The following is a 16125-nucleotide window of genomic DNA, read 5'->3' as shown; positions in this document are numbered from 1 at the left end:
AGAGGCTTCGTTACGTCTTTTAGGTACTTGTCGAGGGTGGGGCCGACTTCGGCAAATTTTGCTCATAATAAAAGTAATTCTTGCTTGAATTATTAATTCTTGTGCGAGTTAAATGAGAGTCGTTAGCATTAATAATTAAAAATTATTCGGAAGCGTACGCTGCCGGAGGGAAGCACCGAAACAAAGACTTGCGGTCTTTTTCTTCTCTTTTTCTTCAACGTTGTTCCAGTACTGTATTTAATAGACGTTAAGTAAATTTCAAGGAAATAAATGTTTTGTATAGAATGATAATATTTAATATTTTATAATAATTAGATTGTTTTTACTTTGGACAAATGTGATGTTCATATTTTTAATTTATACGTATTAATTTAATATATGTAATATATAAATTTATTAGAGGTATACACGAATAGTTTGAATTTAAGTTGAACCGAATTATAATGGATATTTTCTCGTTTATTTAAAAAATTTGAAATATTATTGAAAATGCTTTGTTACTTTTAAATTAGCTTTTAATAAAAATCCGGGAAATTTTGATTCAAATTCGATTCGTTTCGAATAAAAAAGCTTCGATTCGATTCCATTTGATTCGACCTAGTAAATACTTGGTTTGTGCATATGTCCAAAATTTATTAGAAAGAGAGAGAGAGAGAGAGAGAGAGAGAGAGAGAGAGAGAGAGAGCGAATTAATTAATTAATTAATTCAATTACACTAAGGTTTCTAAGAGATTAGTACAATTTTTAAAGGAAACTATTTGTCATAACAAACTTACATGATATGCCCAATTTCTTCGCTATAAAATCAGCTAAGTCTTTGCAGTATCCTTCATAACCGTCATTTCCCATTAATACTTCACCTGTGTCCGATACTTTCCTCATTATGAAAGGTTCTTCCTATCAACCAAAATTATCACATTGTTGTTTTACAATTGATCTCAATCGTGCACGAATTGCATACATTATACATATGAACATACAGATGAACTTACCAATATTGTAGTAATGATGTAGGTTTTATTCTTTTCGATTTCGTGCGGACGAAGTCGCACGTATTTTGCGGCTATTGGTAGAAAACCAGCCTCATCGGTCCATTCAGCAACCTGTAACAATAAATTATATATATGATTCGCTTAATGTATCTTTTAGTTCCATATATAATAAGAAACTAAGATAAGTTAGCCGTGATAAAGACTTGACTTCTTAAATAATTTACATATTTTAAATTGTAGGTTATCAAGTATTAAAATTAAATATGTTATTTACATATTTTTTAAATAGACTTACTTTCACCATGGCGCTATTGACTGTCATTTCGACGACGTGAAGCGTATAATTCTGTCGTCGGCCATCGTCGTTGAATCGTATCTCTCCCGTCAATCCTTCGATCTCGACCTGTACGTAAATAAATTCTAATAGCACATTTCATATCTTACTGTAATAAGATATCCTAATATCCTTATTTGCCATCACACATTTCTAGAATAAAATCAAGAAAAAAAATAAAAAAAGAAATAAAAAAATGTATAAGGAAGCAGATTATTACATAATGTTTTTTGGATATTGAAAAAAATGCAAAATTTATATTTAGATTATGTTTTCTCGTTGCTAGCGAGTTCAATCTTGACATGATAAATTGTCGAACGGTAGCGGATTAAAAGGCAAAAAAAGTTACGAGACTAACAGCATGTATACGTAAGGGCGGAATGACGGAGGACTATTTGACGCGAACGCAGGAATTCCGCTAGAGTCGGAATAACCGCCAATTACTGTCAAGAGCAGAGATACGTCGAGGAGGGTCCGTGGCAATTTCGGTCGCCACGGTATTTCGCAACACATTGAGTACTCCTGTCCTCTGGATTGCGTCTCGGGAATTTGAAAATAAATTACCTATCTCTACAATTACGCGCACTATTGAAGTATAAATTTGAATGATACGGATAACATATTTAACGATAGTAAACAGCCATTAAAAACTGATAATAGAAACTTAAAATTCTACGGCAGTAATTTACGCTAATTCGCCCATTTACTTGATTCAATATATCTTGGCCAGCAATGCATAATTCATACATAAGATTTTAAAGATTTATAAATATGTAGATAATGATACGTTTGCATATATTTACATATTTGAAAATATATTAATTAATAATAATTTTAAGAATATTACGTGTGTTATTTCTTAGTTTTTGCTAATGGAATATTCATTTACCTTTCTTAAAAGTCTGGAGATTTTATCGCCGTGTTCCCACGGAGTAACCCAACCGCGATTGTGGTAGCAGTCTAAAGGTTTGGTTCCGTTTATGGTTTGATTGCTGGTCGATGTTACTCGTCTCATATTATTTTTGTCATTCCTCTTTCTCAAATGCTTGTTGAAGGCTTCAACCAGGACGAACACAGCGTCGTACATCAGAGCGGCTTGTGCCTAATTTTGATACACATGCGCAATGAATTAATTCGCACAGTCTCTATACATTGCACAAATAATTGCAGAAAATAATTCTTTTCTGCTTTTACTTTCCTCCGAAAAAAAAATCTCTGATTTCTAATGAGAGACTCCATTCCTCAATAGGATCAAGAATTTCGCGAGATCGAGAGAGGAATTCGTCATCACGTTGTGGTGTACGTAAATTCACAGAGACAAGAGTACCTCGGGCACTTCGCCAGTGTTGGAAAACCACGTTTGGTGTTCGCTGAATATAACGATCGGGCATGATAATCGTAGCATTAGATTGCATGCGGCCTGTCTCCGAGAGAGCTTTCAGATCCATAGATAGTGTCCCACACAACTTTACCCCGAAATCCCGTTAGTCGTGTATCCATTTTAGAGATTATATTCGTCGCTTCTTGTAGTACAGCGAAATTCACGCAAAACTATCGAGTTGGTACGTTTCTTAATATATGATTTCACGGGATTAAAAGTAAAATAATAAATAACTATATCATAATCATAATTATCAATTATTTATATAGGCAATATATTTTGCTTCTTAATAAAATGTGACAAATAAATAAAATTTTACTTTTTACGGAGCATTATAGATCGATATTATTATAATGTTTTTCATAATTTTAACTAGGTGTCAACGTTTTTAAATAAATATAATAAAATAAATAGATATTAAAATTTAATATTTTTTTATCTCGGTTAGAATCTAATTTCATACTTAATTCAGCAATCCATTTCAATCAAACCTAATTTAAATGTTATACTACTAGTAATTATCGAATGGAAAAAATCGTTCATTGACAAAGAATTTTATAAAACAGTACTTTTAGAGAACTGCATTGTCCCGCATTGTTAAACATCAGTTTTTGTTAAAGTCATACAAAAACCTGGGGAAAAAAAATATTAACGCGGAGACGAAGTTAAGGTCATTAAGAGGAAGGCGAAACACAATCCGCACGGACGGATACGGTTGAGTGAGCGGCACTTTATAAACGCGCTGAAAAGTCCAAGTTTCTACATGCGGGTGCTGTTTAACAAGTTTGGTCTCAAGCCGCTGTGCACACAAAGACACACGAGCAAGCGAACGACACGAGATCGCGCGTGCGAACGAATCTGCGACGATTCTTGTTTGATTCTCGTTTCTCGTACGAAACTTTCGTACCGTCGCCGTCGTCGCCCGTTGTCGGTCGACGACGGGTACTCTAGGAAAACGAAGAAACCTAAGAAAGTGTTCGATCCACCCGGGAGGAAATCACCACACTGGGCAGGCATACCGAGGATTTCGCACGAAGGGTAGTTTCCCCTCTGGACGCAAACAGTGAAAGCATGTAGAAGCCATCGACGAAAGACAGGCGTGAGAAAAAGTGACGACGGGGTCTCGCAAGGGAGGCGCTGCTGATACGTGAATATATACGTACGGAAATGGATTCACGACCGGCGCCTTGAGACGTGGCGGGATCCTGGCGATGCCAGTTGGCTAAGAAATCCTTGACGTGAGGTCGAGTGGCGTCCACGATGCGAAAGCCCGTGATGTTGATGGCGCCATACTCGATCACTTCGCTCTCCCATCGGTCGTCCATTATCTGATTACAGCAAAATATACAGGAGTATTGGTACACGAAGGGAATACAAGGGATCTACGAGATATACAAAGCTATTCTTGTTCACTCGCGTGATAAAGGTTGCTAGTCTTACAGCTCCCATTTCAGCTTTCGGCGTTCTAAAGGGACAGTCTATAGTTTCGCGAAAAGCCTTCCGCCTATCAACGAGGTCCTTGATCTTTCGTCGCGTCTTTAAAGTCGACTTGAGAACGGGCACTTGAGTCACTGTAATATTATTACGGCGCGTTATTACCGCGTTTCCTTTGTTCCCTTATGAAAAACGTAAGTAGGACTGACGTCTCGATTTCAACTTAGACCCGCTGTATTTAATTACTCGAGCTCGAATACAGGTAGTATTCTAATTTTATGCTGATATTGCGTTGTTGCTGCGTATTACGCGCGGCAAAACCTCGAAACTGTGAAAAGCTCGTCGTTTGTATTAACGCGCGGCAGTTCTTTCGAACGAGATGAGAAGACGAGCGAAGCAAGAGGAGCGGAAATTGATACGTCTGCGCTCTCCACCACGAAGTGTAAACGCTTGCAAAACGATAAATCCAATTAAAATTGCGATTACTTATTTTCGCGATTGTTAAATTAACGAGCAAAGTATGGAGAACAGATTGGCTGCGTTTAGCAGAGAAAATAGATCAATGAGCGCTCAAGGATTCTTTAATATGATTGGTTCCTATACTTACAATTAGATCTAGCGAAGAACAAAAGGCAAGAATGAATTATATTAAAGAATCACTAAGTGCTCATTGATCAGTTTTCGTTGAGTGCCGGAAAATGACGGCGATACTGGAAGAAACGCTTTGGAGCGGCATAATAATGATTTTGTTTAAAATTAAATTAATAATATTGAACTAATAATAGTTGGTTTCTAATTGCAATGTGTTATTATTAGATTTCGCATCTCGTATAGCTCGCGGCTGATTTGTTCACTATTTTACTACTGCACAGCCATTCTACCATCATCCATCAACCGGTTGGAGATAATACATGGACGGTGTTAACGTTGTATGCGTGTTTAACTTCGTCGCAAACGAGTTCGCCACGTTACTAGTTTAATTTGCTGGTCTGATATCATCCCATCCGCCATTGCAGCGTTGACTTTTGAACTTTTACATTTGCGGTCAGAGAGCGGATAAAGTTTTGTAATATCCGACATTGCTAGTTGCTGTTCAACAACTATTAGGCTCGTATTTATACTCGTATTTCTACTGAGGAACTTAGTTAAAGAAACCGGAATGTTGTAGATTTATAAATATGATGGTGGAAATTGGTGCAAAGGATGAAATTGTCTAAGGTGTTCTTTCTCTCACTCCCTAGTTAAAACGTTGGCAATTGTCCCCTTCGGTCGTTGAATTCTCAAATTGATGATTGTGGAAGAGTAACGGAAGTAAGAGGTAAAGAGAAAGGTAAAAGGAAGCGAATTGCAGAAAGTGGGGAAAATGTGCGAATCGACACGTCTGCGCAACCATTTCGAGAATGACGCGATAAATGACAATGGCGTGCTTCGTAGAGAGATGGAACTAGATGTACATGCAGGTATGTACAACTATCTTCTCCATCGCCGGAGTGTAATGCTGCCTGCTCTTCCGCAGCAACTCGCTGGAAGCCGCTAAACACAAGCAAACTATCCTCTAAATTCTAAAGTACGGCGGAGACATCACCAGCGAAGATCTTGCCCCCACGACGGAACGTTTCGTGTCAGTTTGAGCGACGGTTCTCGCTTGTTTCGAAAATTTCACCATGCTGCGAATTAATCCCGCCATCTTATTATAACGCAGATGGTGTACAAGTGAGAGCACTTTCGCGCAGTAAAGCGAAAGTCACTGTTTTGCATACGGAATTTTCCGGCTGGAAAAGCTTAGGAATGAAAGTCACCGATATTTAAGTAAAGAGGAAGAAATTCTCGAGTAATTGCAAAATAATAAGTTCTATTTATTTTAGGCTGAATATATCAATTTTGTAGATAACGTTAGCTAAAGTAGTTATGAAAATAAATAGTTTAAATTATAATTTCAATTATATTGAAGATAAAAATGTAATTTTACTTTTATATATAGTTTAATGATAATGTCTAACACTATTTTGGAACACACGAGTGTGAATAACCGTGTGAATATTTTTGCGGTATACGAATCGGTCGTCCAAAGGAGATTGTGCAATCTTTTTTGCGGCCGTTCGGAGATTTTATTTCTACATTTTCTTATGTATTTTTTTTTTATAAAAATGGAAAAGTATCCGCTATAATAATAGCGCCACAAGGAAAAACTGGTACATTGAAATAAAGTCAATAAAATTTTTATTCACATCGTTACGAAATCGCTGTCAGTTATACTTCAATCATGTAAAAACTAGTTCAGAGAATTGGATCAACAACTCTGAATTAGTTTTTAAATGAATGAAGCATAACTGACAGCGATTTCGTAACGATGTGAATAAGGATTTTATTCTTTATTTCAATGTATCAATCAATGTACCAGCGTCACTATTATAAGCATTTTTGGCTTTTATAAAAAGAAATATATAAAAACATGTTGAAGCAAAACGATTCTCAAACAGTCGTGAAAATTAAGTGACAGTTATATTTTCTTTTGACTATAATGTCATCATTTTGAGAAAAACGGCATCAAAGAGATAAAAACAATGATTTTGAAGTTTTGCACAAATACAGTAAAGGACAATTATAATCTTAAATTACACACACATTGAAGATTATAATTTTTCTGCCATATTGCCAATTTGTCAATTTAACATTTTTTTTTACGATCAGATTATATAACGTAAGTAAAAAAGCACTTACTTTCCATAATGCAGTATTGACGGAATAAAATGCCTTTTTTATATTTATGTTATATGTGAAAAGAGCTATTTTCAAATTACTATATCTCGAAAACAAAAAATCGTGCTGAAACAAAATGCCTTTTGAAGCTAAAAGTTGGTACTTTTACATGGCGTTAACGAAATTAAAAAAAAATTGCTGCCGGTGCTGCAACGTCATGCAAACTTTTAAAATTGTCGTTTTTTTTTATCTCTTTGACGCTTTTTTCTCAAAATTGTGTGATGTGATAGCCAAATTTGGACAAAGGATTTGTGTTCAGTAGGCAAAAATACATCAGTAACAGCTATTCACATTCATGTTACAAAAACGATCAAATTTTATCGGACAATGTTATTGTTCATCTAAAGGATTAACGCAGCATTTTGAAAAGACATTCCAAGCGAGCAATTTATGGAGAAAATATTTATTGGATACTGCGACTTGGGAGGGAAAATTAACTACGAGATTGAAAGAAAGCGATACTTGGTATCGTTAAATGATTGAATTGAATATGAACGGTTGAATTAATTAAGTTCTATGTCGCTCGACTCACCAAGCCACTCAGCAGATAATGATACGTCCTCTTTCCCAAGGCTACGTCTCTCACATGACTCACAACGATATCCTTCGCCATGTCCGTTGGACAGTCGAGAACGACGTATTTGTTACTCCATCTGTAATATTTTAATGACATTTACTGGCATTAGTTGTCCACGCGGGAGAAAGGACTCGCCACATTGAATTTCCCATCGGAAGAGTGACATAAGTCTCGCACGCTGGTTCGCCGCAATTCGCGCGCTGCGTTAACGCGTGGCTTTGTCGCATTTGATCGATGCACCGCGGAGTTTCCACGCTCATTTCGTTTGTAATAATTGGATATTGTATGGCAATTTGCAATAACGCCGTTGTTTTCGGTAACTACCCACGCCCGGCCAATTCAAACCACCGCGATGGCAATTACTCGCTGTTGTTGATTACTTGCGTCGCGCAAATGCGTAGCCACTGGTGAATTGCAATGCAAGTATGCCAACTTGTGCTACGACTAGCCTTATCCATCACACCGTTGGTGAGCCATTTTACAAGAAAATAACAATCGTACTAAACAATCAACGAGCATAGAAATGGGTACAATATTTCAACAGCTGCATTCCCTTCTATTGAAGATAAAAAAAACTTAAAATACAACATGTATTTTAATCGAGAGAAAAATAGTTAATAAAAGTTAACGATGTCGGAGTGCAGTATTTAGACATTTATCGCTAAATTTTTACATATAAATATCGCAATCGTAAATTTTTCAATCGTGGCTTTTGATCCTTTTCGGTATGAAAAATATAGAAAATTTAAATTAAAAAATCTAAAGAGAACGTAGAAAACAGATTTAGACTTTTAAATTTTTAGACCTTTAGATTTTTTAATTTAATATTTTCTATATTTTTTTGTACTGAAGAGGACTAAAAACGTAGTTGAAACGTTTGTGATTGCGATTCCGATACTTGTATAACAATAAATGTTTAAATACTACGCTTCAATATCCGCATTGGCTTCCATTGACTATTTTTATCTCTTTTTTTATTGCTTCACTCTTAGAGCCTTTTTTATTTTTATTTTTATTAATATTTTAATTGAATATAGGCAAAATTGGTTTTAATATAGATACTATAACATCACGCATTATTGTAAATGCTCTCAAACTTTACTTTTTTATGTGTTGAATATACTTGCAAATATAAGATGATAATAAATTGTGGAATTAACTAATTTTTGAACTTATATATTTTCTTGTATAATATCTCGGAATAAATTTCATTAAAATATATGCTTGCTGGAAACATGCTGCAAATAATAAAAAAATAAACTTAATATTCACATTTATCAATATCAGGTGTGAATACTAAGCACTTCTATGAGATGTTTGCAGCAAAAGGTGTCGTGCTTTTTATTTATGTGTGTCATACGCTTCAATGAAAAAGACTCACCGATTAAGCTCCTCCAAGCTACGTAGGAAATCGATCGCCTCTGACACGTTCTGTATTCTCTTGACGGTTTCGACTTGAAAGGAGTCGTTGCCTGGTTTCAACCCCTGATAAATCTGCTGCAGCCTGAGTAGTCCTGAAACCCACGGGCGTTTAATTAAATTATAGGAAACGCTTATATGCGCACTACGTTATATGGGTTCGACATAGGCTCGAGTTACCACTTGTCGTTGTGTGTGTCTTCCGAAAATTACATACGCACGATTGCACGTTACATAGACCATGTCGTAATTCATTGGCAGCCTCTGTTCAGTCTGCGGTTTCTCGCGCAGTGTGAAATATCGCCTGTCTACGGGCAATGCCTCTAAGTTATAGAGAGTGTCGTAGATTGTTCGATTTGACCCGCCTCATATTTTTGGCAACGACAAAATTTAATCGCGTCATAATGCATCGTTGCAGTTGCGGTGTATACATTCACATATGTATGTGAATCGATATTACTATGATGTCACAATTGTAATACATTCTTGCAATTGTTTTTTATACATATTTCTCTACGTAGGATTATATATTTTGTTTTAAATTTTAATAGTATATAAGAAAATGAGAAAAATGAAAAGGTCATATTTATATAAAAGATTTAAATAATCCATTATTTTTTATGAGACGCAATGCTTAAAAGATCAGTTTTTTAAATAGACGCGATATTTCTCTCTTTTTTATAATTTGCCCGTCTCAATTTCTTTTATCGGTTAAATCTTCGTAGCACTTAAGAAATGGATTACATTGAAAACGAAGGAAAGTAGTCATTTGAAATATAAAATATTCATACATTTTATGCGTATGTGATAAATCGAAATGAATTGAATTTCTGATGCAGATATTCACATAAATTCGCGGATCAGTATATTCCTCTACCAATTCAAATATCCACGCATTTCCAAATATATAATCATACAAGTACACATATATTACGTATCTGTAGTTTCAGGCAAATACACTATTCGAATTATATGCAGTATGTTATCGGGAGATACGATCAAATACCAGTATGTGCTCATGCGCGCGTGTACGAGGCGTAACGAGAGCGAACCCGAGGCAGGGGTAGATTCTGATCGGACGTCTCGTAAATTTGTGGAGGAATCTATGGCATTATAAAATAGAGAAGCGCTATTTAATCACGCTCATTGCACCGCGAGACCACACCAACGTCTTAAGCGGTTGCTGTACACATTTCGGGTCATTCGCCCCAGCATAACAACGCACTTGACCTCCCCCGAACTCGTTACTTTTACGATCGCGGCCAGCCGGCGGTAAGTTACGGCGGCGTATTGCACGACGCAGACGTGCGGTGAGTTACGGCGTAAGAAATTTTTGCTGGCGGTTCCACGTCACGGTCGCGCGATGAAAACATCGCCTGGAAAAAAAATTGGCAAGACGCGGAACGGTGCTTCCAAACATCGCGGCGGAGGCTGCAAGAAGAAGCTCGAAAGAGGGGAGGATTTTCAGATGGGAGAGAAATATGAAAGGCCTGTGGTTATGCGTTAAAATATATTTTGCGAAGGGTAATGTTTGCTTCGAGAAAGAAATGATCGGAATGGAAATATATTTTTTTAAAATCTAAACTCGTAAAAATATATAATACAAGAAAAATAAATAAGGTTCTGAAAATAAATCAAAATGAAAGGTTAATAAAGCCCTACGCGGATGTGTACATTGAACAAAATTTACTAAATCTTAATACATATTTCTTTGAATAATATTAAGTGAGCATTTATTTACAGTAAATATTTACTGGATATAAAAAGTGCTAGTTAAATCAAATTAATGGTTTTTATATCAAATAAAATATATATTTACATTTAATAAATATTTAGATTATTCAAGTCAATATTTATTAAAGTTTAATATTTTTTTCAGTGCAAATGCGCAAATATTGTAGATGTATTGCTAAATTACTTCAAAAATTGCAAACATTTCGATTTTTGTTTCGATCCTCTCAAAGTAAACGTACAAAAGTTCTAAGCGTGTCTAAAACTGTAAATCGATGAAAATCTTTATCATATTATTGAAGTCACGATTAAATAAATGTTAACAAAGTTGCTTTAATTAAAGTCCGAAATTAATACAAGAATGCATTCTCGTCCTGATATTTGGGGAAAAAAATCTTTATCGAATTATTGGAGTTGCGATTGAATAAATGTCAATACAATTCTTTTAACGAAAGTTTGAAATTAATACAAATATGTTTTCTGGTTCTGATATTTGGGGAAGAGAAAAATTTTTCTAAAAAAATACGTTCTTTTTAATTTTTTGATACAAAAGGAAAAATGGGGTAAAAGCTCTCAATTTCCATGTTTATATTTTAAATCTCGTTGCATCTCTCGATATTTAAATAAAAGGATTTGTGTTTGCGTAATAAAACAAAACGTGATAGGAAAGAGGAAAGCATTAATACAGCTTAATGGGACGCCGGATGCAGGAAACATGGTGTTAGAACGCGAAACGTATCTGGTCCTATCGTTATATTTTTTTCTGCCGTCAGGCACGAGAAAGATGACCAGGTTAACGAGCGCGAATCTGAAACTGCGCGCATACATATGTACATGTTCGTTCGAGCGTTGCAAAAGAGCTTGACATTTCGATGAGTGCTATTGGTTTCTCGCGAATGCCATTCTCACTTCAATTTCAACCCGCATTTTTCTTTCTATGATGACTCTGACATCGTCACCAATGTCTAATTCGATAATCACTTCCACTGGCTGCGTCTCATCATTACTCAATAGGAAAAAGAAATTCGAGGATAATTTAAAAACGAAAGAATACAAATTAATGAAAAAAAAGTTTGTTTTTTTTAATGAATCATTTATAAATTCAATATCATGCATATGTGAAAATGAAAGCATCAAAATGAAATTTGCCAAAATAATATTCCGAATTAAATAACGCTCTTAATTTACCACTGATTTATATCACGGTGAATTATTTTTCTTTAAACATTCCAAAACTCCGAAGCAAAACCGATCCCGCGATGTCAGAATTTGATTACACCGGATTAACATGACGAACTGTCGCGATACGTTTGCATTGTGCGCATGTAGAGACGTAACGAAGTTTTTAATTACGAGTTTACATTATCTCGTCAAATTTCAATATCAGATTTCTTTGCATCTCGGAAAGCCGCGTCACGACAAACCCGCGACTCATCAAACGCACAATTTATCTGACGTATATCGGGAACACATATAAGCTCCCTCGTTATGGTTCCATGTACACGATCCCTTTAGTCATTACAGTTGAGTAGCAAGTACGTACAAGAGACGTTGGTAATCGTGGAGTTGCCTTTGAAGCCTCGATGCTCGTTTGTAACGCATACGTGTGCACAATATCCATATCATCGAGAAATATGGATCTGCGTGCCGCATCGTACAGAGTAAATAATAATTTTGAAATTTCAGAGAACTCGTGTCGAGGCAAGGCTTTGATGTCATTCGTTTCATTAGTGCAATTACAATTCCAACAAGCGTGTCTGTAAACACCTATATACTGCGAGCTTAGAGTATTTGTGATGCATTAAGAATCTCACTTTGACGTTTTATAATCGCAATGTAAAAAATGTAAGTTCGGTTCCTGGGCCAAAATAATTATTTTATTGAAACGTTGTGTTTCGGATTACATGAACATTCAATGATGCGGATATACGACAAATTCATGCATAATTCCTAGACATTTCTAGAGGATTAAATACATACGCGCGAATGAATTGCATTAAATAGAATCATAACTTAAATTTTAGTTGTTTCTATTTGAGAATTCTCTCTCTCTCTCTCTCTCTCTCTCTCTCTCTCTCTCTCTGCTGAGAATAAATCTAGATTGTTATCTACAAGAAAAAAGAATAGAATACCTTGGATTTCTGTTGAATCGTCCACTATCCCAACAATTTATATAATTGCAATCTTTATTTTTTTATAAAGATATATTTTTATGAGAGAGAGGAGACATATATTATGATTTATAATATAATTTGCATTTTTTGAGTGATAGAATACCTGACATTTATAGTTTTAATATCAGCTTGATCGTAAAACGCTTATCTCGTACATTCGTATGAAAAGAAATTGACTTGATATCATGGGTGCGCGTGAAGCCATGACAAGACACGCGATCCAATTGTGCCCGGTGACATTCAATATATTCCGAATCACGAAGCGACCTGCCGACTTCCGTGTCCCATTTGCAGCTACGAACCGACTAATTATCGACGCGTCGTCGACGTCGATCGGCAGGTACAGAAAGCTAAGGGAGAACGGACCTGCATGCCGGCGTCACGGCTGCAATATTTGCGAGTGGTACGCGAACAATTCTCTCCTCTTTCTCTTTTTCTCTATTTCTCTATGACTAGGAAATAATTTGAAAATATCCTCTCTTAGCAGTACCTTATATTGCAGAATGCAATATCATTACATTTCATAAATTTTACTACTCCAAATAAATAAATTGTAAATTCTGTGTACTTATATCAGTTAAAATATTGCGTTTATTACAAATTCTAATATTAGATTAAAAATGATTTCTTAATATTCTTTTTATTTAATTGGTTTCTTTTCAATTTATTATTATATTTATTTTGTTGACTCTGATGCACTTGTTTGTTTAAATCAATTTCTTGGGCAGCTCGCCAATTTATTCGAATACTAATTGCAAAACACGATCTTCATGAAAGTTCGTCCGAAGTAGTTTTACGAATTTGATATATCTGGTTTCAGAGCATTTAATAGTCTTTATTAGATTTGAATCTCCTAACATTTACTAATAATAATACCAAAATAATAACAATATTTATTATGAAAGTACGGATACTATTTTCACTTGTCAGATAGACAAATAAAGTTTAACAGAGAGGAAAATTGAAATGCACCCACTAATCAGCGCTGGCTTAACATGTACGCTTAAATCAGACCAAGCCGATTAAAATTTGAAATTTCTCTTCATTCTATTATTGAAATGGCCAATTAGAAGGAATGGATTGAGTTACGAAGCAAATTAAATTTAGGAATATATTATGACATCGAAAAAAGTTAATCCAAACGTTATTTACACAAAATACAAAAATATTTATATCTTTATTATTAAATATATTTTATGTATGTTTAGAAGTAAAAAAATGAAATGGATTTCGCAATTTTGAATCAACATCGCTTAACGTTCTTGTTTATTCTTGTTTGCCTTCATTAATTTCCATTAAACGTATTGTTTATTCGCTACTGAATTTTAAAGTTTATCGACGCTCTCTTCCAGATCGAGATTTTAATACAAAGAAAAGCTTTCTCTTCGAAAAGGTAACTGGTTAACGTTTTTCCGCGCATCGGATCGTTGTTGGAGGAGTTTGATCGAGGACTTTCTCCTTCGGAGCGCTCCTCTGAGACTGTTGTAACCAATAAATGCTTCAATAACCTTTTTATTCGATAACTATGTTCGCAGGCGTGATAACTCGATTCTGGCGCCTCGTATCTGTTGTTATGTGCTTAAGTGCGATGTTGCTGGGACAAACACACCGCCGTTCCCCTTCGTCTACTTCTCGTAACTTATTTTCGTCCGACTTACACTAAATAGAAGTCGGAACTGCTTCTGGAGCGGGATGTTTCAAGGAGCAGTTCAGCAGCCCGGCAGCACTGCTGCACTGCTTCCCAACTTCGACGCAAGCTTCTTTTTGCGCGGTCTTCGGCCCCGTTCTTCGCAATTAGCGCCGTTCTCATCGCATCAACTGCGATTGCAATCTCATTCTTATATACGAAAAAACTGCCAATGAAATTATGGACTTTTTTTTTTGGTTTCATACAAATAAAATACAACATTAGTGTCATAAAATGTATCGCAAGTAAATTAACTGTTTCTTGTAATCATTATTAAATCTTTCTCCTCGAAAATAGCCAGTATTATTTTTATCGCGAGAATTAGCGATGTATAACAGTAGAACACATTCCAACAGTAGGATACATTCCGTAACACCTCGAAAAATGCTGGAGTTAGACAAGTAGAGTGTACTCTTTGTGAACATTTCAATATGTTCTAAATCTATTTTTAACAGAACGTAAAATAGTAGGGACGTAAAATGTAATTAGATGTTACCATGCTAATATCATTGCATTGCGAAGTCGCATGTAACTCGACGACATTTACGTGCAGACGCGAACGCAACCATCCGCGACCGCATAGATGTCCCCCGGGCAGGCACGCGGGAGTTAGTCTGGTACGGTGTGCGAGCAATCCCGTCTGCATCCCTCGTACCAGCGAATGGCCAGCGGTTTCTCGTGTCGCGTACTTCCAGACGAAAATGCCGTCGAGACTGCCGGAAACTAACGTCGCGATGGCGAAACAAGCAACGCGCCATCCCCGCGACGGGATCGACCGATGTCTGATTGTATCTATGTATGTACGACGGGCTGTGCTTAAAGCGGAAGACGTCTTGTTACGCGCGACGAAGGTGGAATAAAAGTCTCCCTTTCGTATTGTTCCGGGTGTGCCTTGCGAAATTTGCGCCCTTTGTTACGGCAATTTCTACCCTTACGACAGCTTTCGCAATTCTTATAATTCAATATTCTGTTAATCAAAAATAAATATTCTATTAATCAAAAGTCAAATGAAAATTTCGTAAAAATAATTAACGCGCGAATTGATTATTTATCTGTCATTATTCACTCGCATCCGCGAATAATTATTATGGACCGGTATCATCGATTATCACGGAACATATTACATTACATTGAATTTTCTTTTCTTTAATTTTACTTGTTATTCTGTTTAATAAAAACGGAAATCTTATAGAACATCCCCCCCGTATGAAACGTCACGAGGCATAGAAGTACCACAATGCATCTAGATGGCTACATGCAACTCGATTTTATCGAACGATCCTTCGTGTGATCGTGAGTAAAATTTTAAACGAAAACCCGTCTTCCTCGTAGCTAGTGCATTTCAGGCTGTATCAGCAGTCTCTGGGGTATATAGGCTTTCCTGTACAGTAAGCCTGAAATACACCGACCGTCAATTAAACGTATGTAAGTCCTTGTGGAGTTGTTAAAATTTTGTGCCCATAGAGTGACGAGCTTTTAAGTATCGATCCTAGTTAGCTGTTTAGACAGTTATTTATTGATCTCTTAGTTCAAAGCGGTTTTTATAAAGAAAAACGAATTATCTATTCTTGTGTATCTAATTAACAAACGCGAATAAAAGTATAAGTAAACATACTATTTTATTTTATATATATAT

At 35.8% G+C, this 16125-nt stretch overlaps 1 protein-coding gene across 7 annotated transcripts in view; it reads right to left on the bottom strand.

Annotated features, from left to right (window-relative positions):
* Positions 1-16125, bottom strand: part of LOC108746317 (glutamate receptor 1) — a 231954-nt gene that overhangs the window by 13984 nt on the left and 201845 nt on the right. For all 7 annotated transcript variants that reach the window (XM_018483018.1, XM_018483019.1, XM_018483013.1 and 4 more), the window contains 7 exons: positions 8860-8992; positions 7434-7554; positions 3871-4035; positions 2216-2428; positions 1288-1395; positions 993-1103; positions 777-897 (listed from right to left, as the gene is read on the bottom strand). In XM_018483018.1, coding sequence (XP_018338520.1) covers positions 777-897; positions 993-1103; positions 1288-1395; positions 2216-2428; positions 3871-4035; positions 7434-7554; positions 8860-8992 — 972 coding nt within the window. The remainder of the gene's footprint in view (positions 1-776; positions 898-992; positions 1104-1287; positions 1396-2215; positions 2429-3870; positions 4036-7433; positions 7555-8859; positions 8993-16125) is intronic.

This window comes from Trachymyrmex septentrionalis, unplaced genomic scaffold (genome assembly GCF_001594115.1).
Source record: "Trachymyrmex septentrionalis isolate Tsep2-gDNA-1 unplaced genomic scaffold, Tsep1.0 scaffold167, whole genome shotgun sequence".
Classification (NCBI taxonomy): domain Eukaryota; kingdom Metazoa; phylum Arthropoda; class Insecta; order Hymenoptera; family Formicidae; genus Trachymyrmex; species Trachymyrmex septentrionalis.
Note: the sequence above shows the minus strand (reverse complement) of the source record. Positions and strands in the feature narration are given on the sequence as shown.